Source organism: Macrosteles quadrilineatus, unplaced genomic scaffold, assembly GCF_028750875.1.
Source record: "Macrosteles quadrilineatus isolate MER2022 unplaced genomic scaffold, UCM_ALF_1.0 Scaffold_4__1_contigs__length_99947679, whole genome shotgun sequence".
NCBI classification, from domain to species: Eukaryota; Metazoa; Arthropoda; class Insecta; order Hemiptera; family Cicadellidae; genus Macrosteles; species Macrosteles quadrilineatus.
This window is the reverse complement of record NW_026542597.1, coordinates 98,715,083-98,729,078: the sequence shown is the minus strand read 5'-3', so window position 1 is coordinate 98,729,078 and position 13,996 is coordinate 98,715,083. Positions and strand designations below refer to the sequence as shown.

The window sequence follows — 13,996 nt, the reverse complement described above, 5'->3', positions numbered from 1 at the left end:
TACAAGTTACAAGTTACAACTTGTAACTTTTAATTTCAATTAGATTTGCATTGGGCGATCAGCTGATTTACTAATAATATTAGTTTGTACTTTATTATGAAATGGGCCCCAGGTGATCTTTTGTTTGCAATCAGAGTAACGTCAGAATATGTGGGAAAGAGCCGAATCATGAAAATGATCTGTTGATTTGAAACGTGGTCGATTCACTAACCAATTTTAGTTAAATAAACTTTGAATGTTTGCAAATCCACATCCGCAATCTCCCTTGGTTTTTCATTTACAGAATCCATTAAGTATATTAAAATCGTTGCACTGATTTCTTTACTATGAAACGAATAAAACAAAGGATTACATTACGATATAAATGTAAAGTATTTAAATTACGTCTTCAAAACCAAACATGCCAAGCTTGGTCAGCTGTATACAATTTTTCAGATTGACTTTCGCCAAATCCTTTGAATTCTTTTTGGCATTTTAATTAAAATCTGTTCTTGGGCTGTTTCAAATATCGTCTGAATTAATTACAATCGTTAATTAAACTGATGAAGTAATTTGTTTCGCTCTCTAATAAAGTATCAAGTTTTTGTTCGTTAGCTCGGTTGTGCAATTCCAGTGTTTCATGGTTAATAATTAATGTCATGGTTGGTTATTTCATATTAATTGTGTTTATGTAATATAAATGTTTCCTGTATTATTGACAGTTTAAAATGTTCAAATGTTGTAATTTCTATGTATTGTCAATAAAAACAAATTTAATATTTAATTGTGTTTTTAGAGAAATTTTTGTTAATACTCACGTTATACATGAAATTTTATTAAACATTTAATATAAGTTATAGGCCTATAGCTATATAATTCAGTTAACTGAATAACGAGTTGGCATCTCCAAATTATTTTGTATTTGCAATGGATAGATAAATAACAATGGATTAGGACTTTACTGCAGCTCTAAATTAACTGTCACAATTCTAATCTATTTCCTAATTCATCCTATTTATTGATCTACAATTGTATTGCATTTCAAACTGCACCTCCGACTATAGGTTGTATTAAATTGTGTTCTAGTATTTGCTTTTCACAGTTTGTATAGGCTAAAACCATGCAAAGGCAATTATTTACGCTACTTTATAGCAAATTAACAGGTAATACAATTATAGAATGCAGTTTAGTCATGGAAATTAACTCGTAAACGATGTGTTTCATCGAATTGTTAGTTCATGTAGAAAATCTACGATTAAATGGATTCTTGTAGCATAGAATAAATAATCAGCTGTTTAATTTATGCTTGTAGAATTTAGATGATTTGTTTAGCTTTGTTACTGAATAAGACCAGCTGTTTCATTTGCAAGGTACATTTATTAAATGTTAAATGGTCAAAAGGATAGAGGTGCGTTTAGTTTCAAACCAGCAAATAATCTTTTACTTTTCCCAGAGTCAAGCAGGCAAGCACTATAGACAACTTAGTTCGCTTCTTCATCAACTACTTTTGCATGCACATCACAGCTGCATGGTTATTAACTGCATCACGTAGTCTATAACCATTGATTATAAACCTTAGTCAATGCATAACTCCCCACCATACAGTGGCTATAAGTTGTACAGACGACAGTTCAAGGCCAAACCACCTCAGAGGCTTGAATCGCGGTTATAGTGCAAAGTATGCAGTTGGTAAAATTTATATATTTTTAATTTTTATTTTATTTATCAATTTTCGAGAAATAGCCTTCAAACTTGTATGTTTGGGAAGCCGATTCTGGAGCTAAAGTAGTAGAGTATGTAATTTGGAAATCCTTCCCTTATTGCAAGTAATTTAAAATGGCCTTCACATTTTTAGGTTAAGACATGTCCATTCAGGTTGTTCACTGAACATCCAAAACTCAAATTTCATGCAGAATGTCTTCTTGTAAAGTGGGAAGTCTTTAAGAGTCTAATTTTAAGATAAGAGGTTAATTTACCTTAGTATCGTCTTGTGACTATTATACCTCCTTTAAGGTGATACTAGACGATACTAAGGTAAATTAACCTCTTATTTATATGTTAAGTGACTCGATGCTACACTAAAACGTAATTTTTAGAGTACGCATTATGTAATTCCATTTACAAAATTTAAAGTTACTGACAACAGTAACTTTGTTGTTGGCGTGTATCTTGAAAAAAAATTATGTTAAAGTTCTATATGAAAATATACAATAGTCTTCTTTGGAGCTACATTCTGGTTCTAGCTGTCCTTGAACACAGTGTTTAAATTACTTATCCTGGATTAAAAAAACTTGATCTCAAAATTATCTAGAGTAATATTAACGTTTATTTTTCGGAATTGTTGATATTTTGAGTTTGAGTAGTTTGTTGTAACAACTGTACAAACTCTAGTCTCGTTACTATTTGACGGTGATATTTTCTTCCCTATATCAAACCTCGATGACGCTGAGGCCAGCTAATCATTGTCTTCTGATACTGTTACAGTATTCGTTTGTGTGAGTTTACGTCGACTTTTTCCCTAACATGAAATTAGGCCTAAATGTTAAAAATTGCTCTGTACTTCATGGTTAGGATACCACAGGAAAAAAGAAAAGTCGTATCTTTATAAAATAGTTTAAAATAGAGAATAACAAGAAAATAGTAAACAAGAAAACGCACTATTCACATTAACAGATTAATTAATGTATAATAATATATATCACAATGGAAATTCCCTTGAAATTGTATTCAGCTTATGCTTAGCTGTATCAATAGTATGACGGATACATAAGGGAGTTTATTTATTTAAGTGCAGTTGGATTCGACAGAGCATTGTCTAGATCAGTGAAATCAAACATAAAGAATGTGGGTTTAAAATAAATAAGTGAACTCCGTCAAACTATTTACACAAATGATGTTAGAATTCACGTGATAATTGTGTGTTACTTTCGTGATATCATCAACTTTGGATGGTAAACATTTCAACTATAATACTTGTTAAACAATCAAGATTAAATGTATTTCGCCCGATTTAGGATGTCTTTTACAATCTTGGCTTTTCTGTACTGTTTATTATGATTCTTGAGGACAAGCTTTTGCTTATGGTCGTTTTATTAGGTCAGAACCAATAATTTAAAACAAGTAAAATGCCAAGAAACAAATTGCAATCTTCCAACCTAACTTTACTAGACACAATTAATTTTTTATTGTCTTCTTCTGATCCATTAGAACCATATATAAACGAGCATTTAACCTGTGGTGTTTTCCACTTTAGGACATTTGAAGACGTGTATAGTCCTGGCTCTCGGGCCTTCTTATTCCGCAGTCGCACCATTGTGGGGTCGGGGGTCATCTCGTTAGCTTTCTAATTGGTCCCAATTACAGCCTCCGACCATAATTAGTTGCAACACGAGGTGCCATTTTTACCATTACCATAATTGTTTCGACGTGCCAATTTGATGGAATACGCATTGATTGGTGTTAGGTCGTCGGTTAAGGTAGTTTATTGAATGTTTACAAAAATGTATGTGTTTCAATGATTCATTATGAATATGTTAGAAATTTAACACGCCAAACTTTATCAATCAATTCAATTATTTAAGATGGGGACGCCACTATGTGCGTATTTTAACCCAAATATGAGTGAAGGATGAGTGTAGGATGAGTGGCGCGATCTTGTAGTCTTGTTAATGACTAAGGCCGACATGTTCCTTAGACACAGCTGTTAATTAATAGCCCATACAGCTAATAGCAACTAAGGGACCTACAGTTTATTGTGGAATCCGAACCACATATTTTCCTCGTAATTAACGAATTGGTCTAATTATTAGGATAGTACTGCGGATAGTCGTAGTACTCACTAGTGCGGACGTTAATCCACACCAGGTAGCATCGCATCCACAGTGCATCCCTATAATTATCCACAATTCGTGACCTCCTAGTAGCTGGATTACAGGACGACATGTCTTTAAAAAAATTCAGAAAGTGTTTTGTCAAACAAACGAGCTTTGACATTATTAATACAGGGCAGGACTTTAACCCGATTCTCTGAAGTATAAATCCCCGTTTTAAACACTAGATCAACAGTTCCGATAATATAAAATACCGCTGCAAACATAAACAGAATGCAAAAGGTTTTCTTCATTGCTGATTTTTTACGCCGAAATTTAGGTCATTCGTTGCAATTAAACTCGCATAAAATAGCGGAGACATGTGTTAGTTCCGTGATCATCCGACTACAATTTCTTTACAGCTGTATTTTGACAGATACAGCCGTTAGCGCGGGTGTTTGTAAATGTTTACAGCCATTAAACCTCTGTTGGCAACAAACTTTCCACACACCGCAGATAATTTTTATGGAAACTTGTCTCTATTTTATGTGTTGAGCAAATTTAAACATTGTTGTATCTCTAAGTTTCAGCATTTCCGTGTTAAATTGTACGTTTTTAGTCAAGGATACTTGTGACAGTCCTGAACTGTTTTCGTGTATTAGTATAACTTCTTGTTATCACACCATAATATTATAGGTGCAACTAACACAATTAGGTGAGTTCTAAAAACGTACAAACACAAACGTTGCAGCTCAATACTATTGTAGTGATGGAAAATTGTCTGGATTAAAGGTTTTATATTCGGAAATATTTTCGTTACATCATATTTGTAATCTATATTAGTTAGTTTACAACAAATATCATAAGAAAGTGTGCAAAGGCATTGGCGTTAACATTAAGTCTTTCATTAGGATAATTTTACTACATTTTAGAAAAAGATCTAAAAGATTGTTAAGCGAAAATAATTTGTCCTCATCATTTTAGAATTGTTTTACTTTAGCATAGAGAATTTTATAGAATTAAATGGAATCGCCTAGCTCAGTTCAATAGAATTGTTTTAACACAAGCAGAGGAAATATATCAAACAAAAATGAATTTCTCTATCTAACTATAGGCTATTGTTTTAACTTCAGAAAAATTTAATTTATAAAATATAAATTTATTATTTGTCTACCATTTTGTTATTCTTCCAGGAGCTATTTATAAACGAAAATACTTCTTCTAGCTTGCTAGAATTTCTTTAACTTCAAAAACAATGTACTTTAAGCGTAAAAACAATGTCCACGTCTGCCCATATTCCCATTTATAGTAAATTTCAAACAAATTTTAAAAGAAAGCCATCTTGTATCTTTCAATCACTTTATGTAAACTCACTTATCTAAGTGAATTCCAATTGAAAACTCTACAGGTTAAATTGATTTAGAAGTGTTATAGATAAAAGGCAATTGATAATTGTCGATTATTTTGGGAACAATGTTGTCTATTAATATACAAATATCTCTATAGATTGTTGAACGTGGAATAAAACATTCACGTTTTTTACATCAGGATGTTCTGTGACTATGACGTCATACATCATTGATACCAACCCAACAGAAGTAACTTGAAACCTTCTGTTATTTTGTTTTATGTAACCTAGAGTCAGCTGTTTTATGTAATTGTCATTGATTCTGTTAATGTAATTACTGTATGTAGAAAGTGGATTGTTTTTAAGCTATTCCAGTCTCGATATTTTTAGATAAATGACATTGATACTTTCAATTTGTTAGTGTTGGAATTAAGTTAATAAAACAACAGTGCAATAATTGTCTGTGAAGAGTTTTGTTGATGAATGAAACTATGTTTTTTCGTGGCTTGGCTTTTCTCAGGCTAATTTCGTAGGATTATCCTTAAATCCTCATTTCCATTCTTAATTCTTATTTTTTACCAAACATCCTTATCCATCATAAATGTTATTTCATTCTTTTGGACTTTCCACTTGTATTCGTGATGTCACGTAGTATCCTCAATATACTCTGCATTTTCTGCAGGATTTCCTTTTTCAGATTGTGCTTATACATGTATACATTTTCCTTTTACGTATTCATAAATTAATTTAGTTTTCTATATTTTTTATTAAACTTATTTATCCTAGGCACTCACATTGAAATGTTACCTAAACACTTAATTTTCATAGCATAGACCATAGTTAACACTACTTTCTGTATATCTGAAATCAATTACTATAGTGACTGGTTTCTGGTTGGTTTATTGTCTGATACTGACGTTTCGTGGATTTTTAATAGAACACTTTACCATAGGTTAAACATACTCTCTTAGGGTGATTTCACACCTATGTAAGCAAGCCTTTTCCTCAATTTAGAATGTTAATGAACTAATTTTTCGCGTTACACTCCAAGTGTGTGTTGTTGTTGTTGTCCTGAATTTCATAACCACTGTTGTTGTTGTCGTTGTCCACTCCACAGCTCACACCTACAGAACACACTCCTCGTAAGTCTTCTGTTTATTTACTTGTACTTGCTGGTGGTAATTTTTCCTACGTTTGACGCAGACGCCATTAAGCGTTAATGACTGTGTAAACATTTCGTAAAACTAGTCTCCGAATGTTTTGTGTGTGATTGACGTAGAAGCCTTGGGTGATGGTGATAATCAATGCTTGAAAACATTAGGATTTGTCATACAATTTACAAATATGTCTTCTCTAGGTATTTTTTAGGTTTCGTTCGCTTAAAGGTCTCTAAAAGTACTCCGTTCATAAAATTTAGGACATTTCATCTCCTCCACCTCGCCCTAATTTTGCAACAACAGCTGACATTTGTCAGTTGACATTATTTGGCTTTAGTGGCAAAAGTGGTGGGGAACCCAGGAAATCTTACCCTTAAAAACCTAAACCACCTAAATTTTGTTAACAGACTATATAGTTAAATTAAACGTTCACAACGTGTAGTGAAGTTTAAATAACAAGAATAAACATTAGAAACCATTCTGGACAAGTTAAAAATGTATCCGTCACTTAGTCAAAGTTGGCAGTTTGTAGGTTTCATGGTTTACGTAAGCCATCCGTCATGGTGACGTAGATGGCACTTTGTTGAGAACAATGGCACCCACTGAGTCATCAACTTGATTTAAACTTTGATTTAATGACTAAATAAGTCGTAAAACAATAGATGATGAATGTAGGTGTAGATTCATAACAGCCGCTGTAGTCAAAGGTTTGCATTAGAAAAATGTCGTACTCGACTAAGAGTAATTGCGATTTTTTTTACTTTAACACATGAATTACCCAGTGGCGGATCCAAGATATAATTTTTGGGGGGAAGTGGATAAAGGGTAAACGTCCTGGGGGTATAGAGGAGAGAGAGGGGAAAACAACCCCTGGGTAATTTTGGAAAATTTGAACCGAAAACTAGTTTTTAGACAATCTAGGGACAAAAACATGATTTAAAAATTTAAAACTATAGTATTTTAATTAGATTTATTTACCAAAGTCTCGGGGGAGGGGGAGGGGGGTAAAGTGGCAATTGGATCTGCCTCTGAAACCGCACCGTTGGTTAATAGTTGGTAAGATATTGTGGCACTAGGATAATAACTAACGTGCATTGTATCAAAATCGAACTACTTTTATTTTACAGTACGTCAATTTTACATCCAAATCCTATATTATTACGTTTGATCGTTAAACCCAAATTAATCATAGTGCTTTCATTAACCCAAACAAACAAGCGTGTATAATCTCAGTCTCCGATGTTGTTACTAGACATAATAAGAACGATATACAATCAATGGCATTGCTTATTTCCCTCAGACATGACAATTCGAAAATATTTCCAAATTCTCATTGAAACCTGTAATTAGGGTGAAATTAGGTCGGTTCGTGCGAAAATGTCAGCCATGGACCTTAGCCTTCACACCACAGTAAACTGGGGCTTCAATGGTTCAATGGTGGGAATTGAACTCGCATTCACATCGTTTTTGCAGACAGAGAAATCTGTAGAGTGCATTGACAAGAGAAAGCATAATGCAAAAGAGTTAATTAAATGAATCCAAAGATTTGCCACCTACTGTTAGTACCAAATAGGTAGTATCTTTGACTATTAATACAACTTCTGTGTCCAATGGTAGTACAGTATTCTAAAGTGATTGATACAATCAAACTTAATGTAAATAGTTAAGGCCATTAACCAAATAAAATTATAGGCATATGGCCCGTCAAAACGAAGCTCGGAGAGCGTGTAGATTTGCCAAAAATTACTGGTATGAACGAATTCTCTTAGGACTCTGTCCCACAACCGATTTCCAAAGGGCCTTACACGTCTAAAGAAGTTAACCTTATTCGATTAATTTAGCGAACAACAGCTAGTCAATGCAATTGACAATAGTTTGTTTGTTTACATTTTTGTTTACTTATTATTTACTTTTATGTTCTTAAAATAGGTGCGGTAAATTTACACTGATGCTATTTCTAGACGTTTGATACTAGTGAGTGCTTTAAGGTGTTTGATAGATGATGCGCATTACATGAACAAAACATGTTTGTTGGTCGTCCAAGAGGTTGTCACCCATCAGGACGTCGAGAGTTCAGGTACAACTCGTACCCACCTCGGCCACCTCAGGACGTAAGGGACGTGAACTATTTCCATCTACAGTATCTGATGCGGCCAATTTTAAAAACAATACTCGAAACTCAATTATTGCGATCTAATCTATGATAATAAACCGTCAGCAGAACAATGGTCTAGCAATCCTAGAACATTCACTTCCTGAATCAGAATCATCCCCGCGTGCGCTGCAGACAAAAGCTGCGTAGCCGCGTAGCTACGTACTACGCTATGCATTATTTAGCGCGTAGCTTGCGTAACAGAGCTCGTACGTCACCGTAATGACACGTATCATAGCAGTTCCGGATTCTCCGAGAGATAGCGCTGCAGACCAGTCCGTTACGTAATGAAGGTAAGCAATCACTGGAGACTGGACCTAACATGTGTTATGCGCTGGTTCTAGGAACGGAGACGGATTGAGTGGAGATAATGAAAGGTGTGAATAGCCAGTGAGTTTGCTTGTTCTTTGACCGAGGGTGTATTACAGCCTTGGGCATTTCGATTGATGCACATAAGAATGATTTAGTTTCAAAGAGTTGCATAATTGATTTATTTTCTTGATTTATTTATTGGAAAATATTAAATTGAGTAAGTTATTGCAGAATATGCCACGTACCAGCAGAGCAGTATGCCTGGAACGAAAATATCGAATCCGTAGGTCCACGATAATAATTTGTACTTAGTTTGCAAATGATAAGACTGGAATGAAACACGGTGTTAATAGGCATACACTATGAATGTGATACTCCCTGGTATGGATTAACGTCCGCAAGAGTGAGTACTACGACTATCCGCAGTACTATCCTGATAATTAGACCAATTCGTATATACCAAGGCAGAAATGTGGTTCGGATTCCACTATAAACTGTAGGTCCCTTAGTGTCCATTAGCTGTATGGTAAATTAACAGCTGCTTCTAAGGACATGTCGGCCTTAGTCACTAACAAGACTACAAGATCGCACCACTCATCCTACACTCATCTCCATTCATACTTGGCTTAAAATACCTACTTTGTATGGCCACAATTTCATTGAAAATTATTAAAGTATTAAGTAGGCCTAAATCATGAAAAACACGTCTAGCATATTTTTGTGTCGGTGTCGATAAAATATATTAGGTACGTTTTTCAACATTTTTCGCTATATTCACTTTGTTGTGTGTTGTAAATAAAACACATGAGTGTAAATAAGTAAAACCTGAAATATTTATAAATGTTTGTAGTATGCAAAAGAGTTTAAGTGTAAGTGTTGAACGGCACTTCAAATATACACCCTTCTTTAATTTACAATCCGTTTGTTTATCTTCTGTGACGATGTGGAATCATCATTGATACTGTATTTACAAATACCGAAGGTGATTTGTCAATAACGTTACAAGTGTAGCAAACAGTTGTTTCGAATCGCTACGATATGTTTACAAAGCTTACAGCTACCAACGCTGTAAAACTGTTTAGTTGTCTCTTGACATTACTACCATGACAAGGATTGTGCTAAACCACAGACAATGGAATAAGTATTGTATATTTATTTTATACAAACCTTTTATCCTTTACAAAAACCATTCATTAGTTGTCTAAACAATACTGTCCAGTTATAAACAAACAGTTATCGATATTTAAGTGATTATTTGTTTTAGCATTACACAACTTGCCCAACAGATTAATCGTTTAATGGAAGTTGCGAGCAATATCGGCCATGAGAGACAATCAAACGTTTCATCAGTTAAGCTCAGCTGATGCTATTATCGCTGGATAGAACCGCTATTGTATATCGTGTACTGATGGATTCAATCAATGTTGTGAATTACATGATCATATTACAAAATTGTGTATATCTTGTAGATGTGATGATGTTGCAATTTACTAACCCCTGATGCAAAACTCCAAAACTTGTTGCCTTCATTGTTAAAGAATTAAGTTGATTTTAATATTATGTTGACAAAGAAGTGTTCTACTTTGCTACGATACTTTGAAAGCATATAATTACCATAAAACAGTTTAAGTTGTATGCAATCATTGACTAAGATGCGCAGTTACACTGGTGATAAATAAAATACTTAAATACAAACTGACCTGATTGTAACAAATTTGTCCGGTTTCCCTGATCTATTCATTGAGAAGATAAAGACAGTTTAGGTGAAGTAGTGTACAAAAAATTGTTTACATACAGTACAGTAATAATTTTACTTTGGTAATTATAAAGCCGTCAGTATGCAAACATGTAACAATATTATATCATAAATAACGTAACAATACAAACACATTTAAATTACTTGTATGTCCTAATCCCGTACAGTTATACTGGAGTAAAGGATCTCGAATTTTACGAAATACATAACACAAGAATTCCTCTTCACATGTCTGCTGGCAGTTCCTCTCTAATCTTAAGGTGGCACCTCTCCTAATCTTAAGGGGGCACCTCTCGTAATCTTCAGGTGGTTCCTCTTCTATTCTTAAGGTGGTACCTCTCCTGTTCTTAAGGTGGCACCTCTCCTTATCATAAGGTGGTACCTCAAGGTAGATCCTCTCTTAATCTTAAGGTGGTACCTCTCCTGTTCTTAAGGTGGCACCTCTCCTAATCTTAAGGGGGCACCTCTCGTAATCTTCAGGTGGTTCTTCTTCTATTCTTAAGGTGGTACCTCTCCTGGTCTTAAGGTGGCACCTCTCCTTATCATAAGGTGGTACCTCTCTTAATCTTAAGGTAGCTCCTCTCTTAATCTTAAGGCGGTACTTCTCCTAATCTTAATGTGGCTCCTCTCCTTATCATAAGGTGGTACCTCTCCTAATCTTAAGGTAGCTCCTCTCTTAATCTTAAGGTGGTACCTCTCCTGTTCTTAATGTGGCACCTCTCTTAATCTTAAGGTGGCTCCTCTCCTAATCTTAAGGTGGCACCTATCCTATCTTAAGATGGCACCTCTCCTAATCTTAAGGTAGCTCCTCTCTTAATCTTAAGGTGGCTCCTCTCCTAATCTTAAGGTGGCACCTATCCTATCTTAAGATGGCACCTCTCCTAATCTTAAGGTAGCTCCTCTCTTAATCTTAAGGTGGCTCCTATCCTAATCTTAAGGTGGCACCTCTCTTAATCAAGATGGCACCTCTCCTAATCTTAAGGTGGTACCTCTCCCAATCGTAAGGTGGCTCCTCTCCTAATCTAGACAGATTTATTTATGGGTTTAAAATTAACTAGATTTAAAATTCATCTTACACCTATTACAATGATGTGTGTTACTAGAAGTATAGATAAGCAAGTGGTAAAAGCAACTACGCAGTGAAACTCCGCCAAGTCCGGAATTTACAACTCTTTATCTAAAGTCGCAAAAGACGGCAATTGAGATGCATATGAATCCATTGTCATAAGCGAGCTTCGTTAAATATTAATGCATATTGTAATTAAATGATAAGGCGACTGACACCTGTTTTGTTCGCAGGGTTGCCGCTAGAGCGCTAGCAGTCGCCAGCTGAGCCGAGCCGAGAGCGACAGTCGAGGTCCGGCGTTCTTTGCGTCTACACGTGAAACAGCTGTTGTGTCGTGAACGCGTCGACTAACCTCAAACTTGTGTCGGGGTGATTGTTTTTGTGATGGAATTTGTGTAAGCCGTCATGGATTGTGGGGACAGTAAGGACTTCAAGGAGAGGACATTGAGGACCCTGAAGCAAGGATTGGGGCGCCTTTGGAAGCGAAGATCTGTTACCATAACGGAGTACGATCCGTCCTACAAAGTGGTCTACTTGGGCAACGTGCTTACAGGATGGGCTAAAGGTAAGGATTTGTTTTTATTTTGTTAGTAGTCAGACTGTTTATCCATCCATCATCATTAGAATAATTACTGTACGTAAATAAGTGATAAAATGTTCCCCAACTAACTAGAACTTATCCGGCAATATTATTGAAAATCACTTAGATAAGTATTTAGATTGTTTGAAAACTGTAGAGTACACAATTTAAATTACTATACATCCTTGGCACATCTTAAACACACTGTATTTATGTTGCACGAGGAAATATGAGATAAGTTTATAATAAAAGATCAGACGAACTCACTTCAAACGACCGCTAATTGGAGAGCGAATACCTAGATTGTTTGCAGTTCTGATAGAGTTAGTTCAGCGAGCGGAATCAACCTGTTGCTTTCAGTTTATCTCTATGGTTTGTTTAAAGAGGGAATTTGCTTTCAAGCGAAATATTTTTTGAGATAAATATGATTTTAATTAAACTTGTAATGGGTACTATTTAGGATTATTGTATGAAAAGTTTGAATAAAATAAACAAGCATAGAGAAACGTTAAAATCAAAATACACTTGGCCTATCTTATACAATGCTATAACGTACGTCGGTAATCAGATATAAAAGATTAAATTGTTCGGAAACTCATTTTAGTTTTCAAAGGATTGCATAACATTTTATTTGTTTGTCAATAGCGCCAAGGACAATAATTTCCATCCCTTTGCAAAATTAAACTTTAACGATTCCATAACTTACAACTCTGTATTGTATTCGGTTGTATTGCCAACATTCAGAACAAATGTGATGCATCATTATGATAACAAGAGCAATTAAACCTATTCAATAGACAACACTATTGTTTTGTCTTTCGTGATGCGCAGAGGTTGACGACGGATGTAAAGCAGGTTGCTTATCACAGAACGTGTCCGTGCCTTATCACAAGGTCATACATGTTATAACTTCTTATCACACCTGCCTGTTGACGCTTTTGTTCTCATCGCAGAAACTGACACAGCTGACACGCTGCACACGACGAAACCGCAAAAACTACTCTGACAGTAAAGTTGTCAAAGATAATGATTAGGATTGATGTTATGTTTATTTTGAGCAAGCATTTTGCCTTTCTCATCGTCACTGAAAGCATACAAAACAAATTCCATTTACCAAGTGGAAAGCCATTGAAAATGTCTGATATATTATTAAGCAAGCGTGTTTCTTGAAAACGTTTTTTTCTAAACTCGTGGGCATCGATGGGAAAATCTACGCATGTTAGAAAGATATTTTCCTGTAGATGTGCAGAATTCGTTTATACATTTTTTTATATAGTTTGTGGTCGTGTTTTCAACTACTAAACGTTCTCTAGTTCACAAACATTAAAAACAGATTGAAGTTAGCAGGCACTGGTTAGTGGTTTCAAACCGACCGTTCTACCAACATCATCATTATAGTTCACAATAATACCCGGCTTGGAAAACTGTTTACCTACCTAAGCAGGAGTTCGATAAGAACTAGATTAAATAAGCAGGCGTTCAATAAGAATTAGATTAGCAGTGCGTGCGCAAGCAAAATAGTCTTGAATGAAAATCTTTGTTATTGACACCTCGCTATCAGCTGTTGGTCCAGTTTCGCTAATATTCCGGGAAATCCGCTCTCTTTCATCACAAATCCGTCGTTAACGTCGGTGCAGGAAATTAGAATACTTTGCAACCGGGGGAAACCGTCACTTCCGACAACCTCGAGACGGGCATTTTTACTGTTATTTCCATAATATTTCTGCATTTAATGATGCTTGAAGACTGCAAGAAAGGTATTCAGGGACGTTGCAATTGATTATCGTGATTTCGGTTGTGTATTAGTTTGATTCGTTATGTAATGAAGAAAAATTGG

The 13,996-nt window shown here is 35.1% G+C and overlaps 1 protein-coding gene across 1 annotated transcript in view; it reads left to right on the top strand.

Annotated features, from left to right (window-relative positions):
• The first annotated feature begins 11,842 nt into the window (after positions 1-11,842).
• LOC128992227 (uncharacterized) overlaps positions 11,843-13,996 on the top strand; it is a 71,838-nt gene continuing 69,684 nt past the window's right edge. The window contains exon 1 of the mRNA XM_054415697.1: positions 11,843-12,144. Within this exon, the coding sequence (XP_054271672.1) occupies positions 11,985-12,144 (160 nt within the window). The 5' untranslated portion in view covers positions 11,843-11,984. The remainder of the gene's footprint in view (positions 12,145-13,996) is intronic.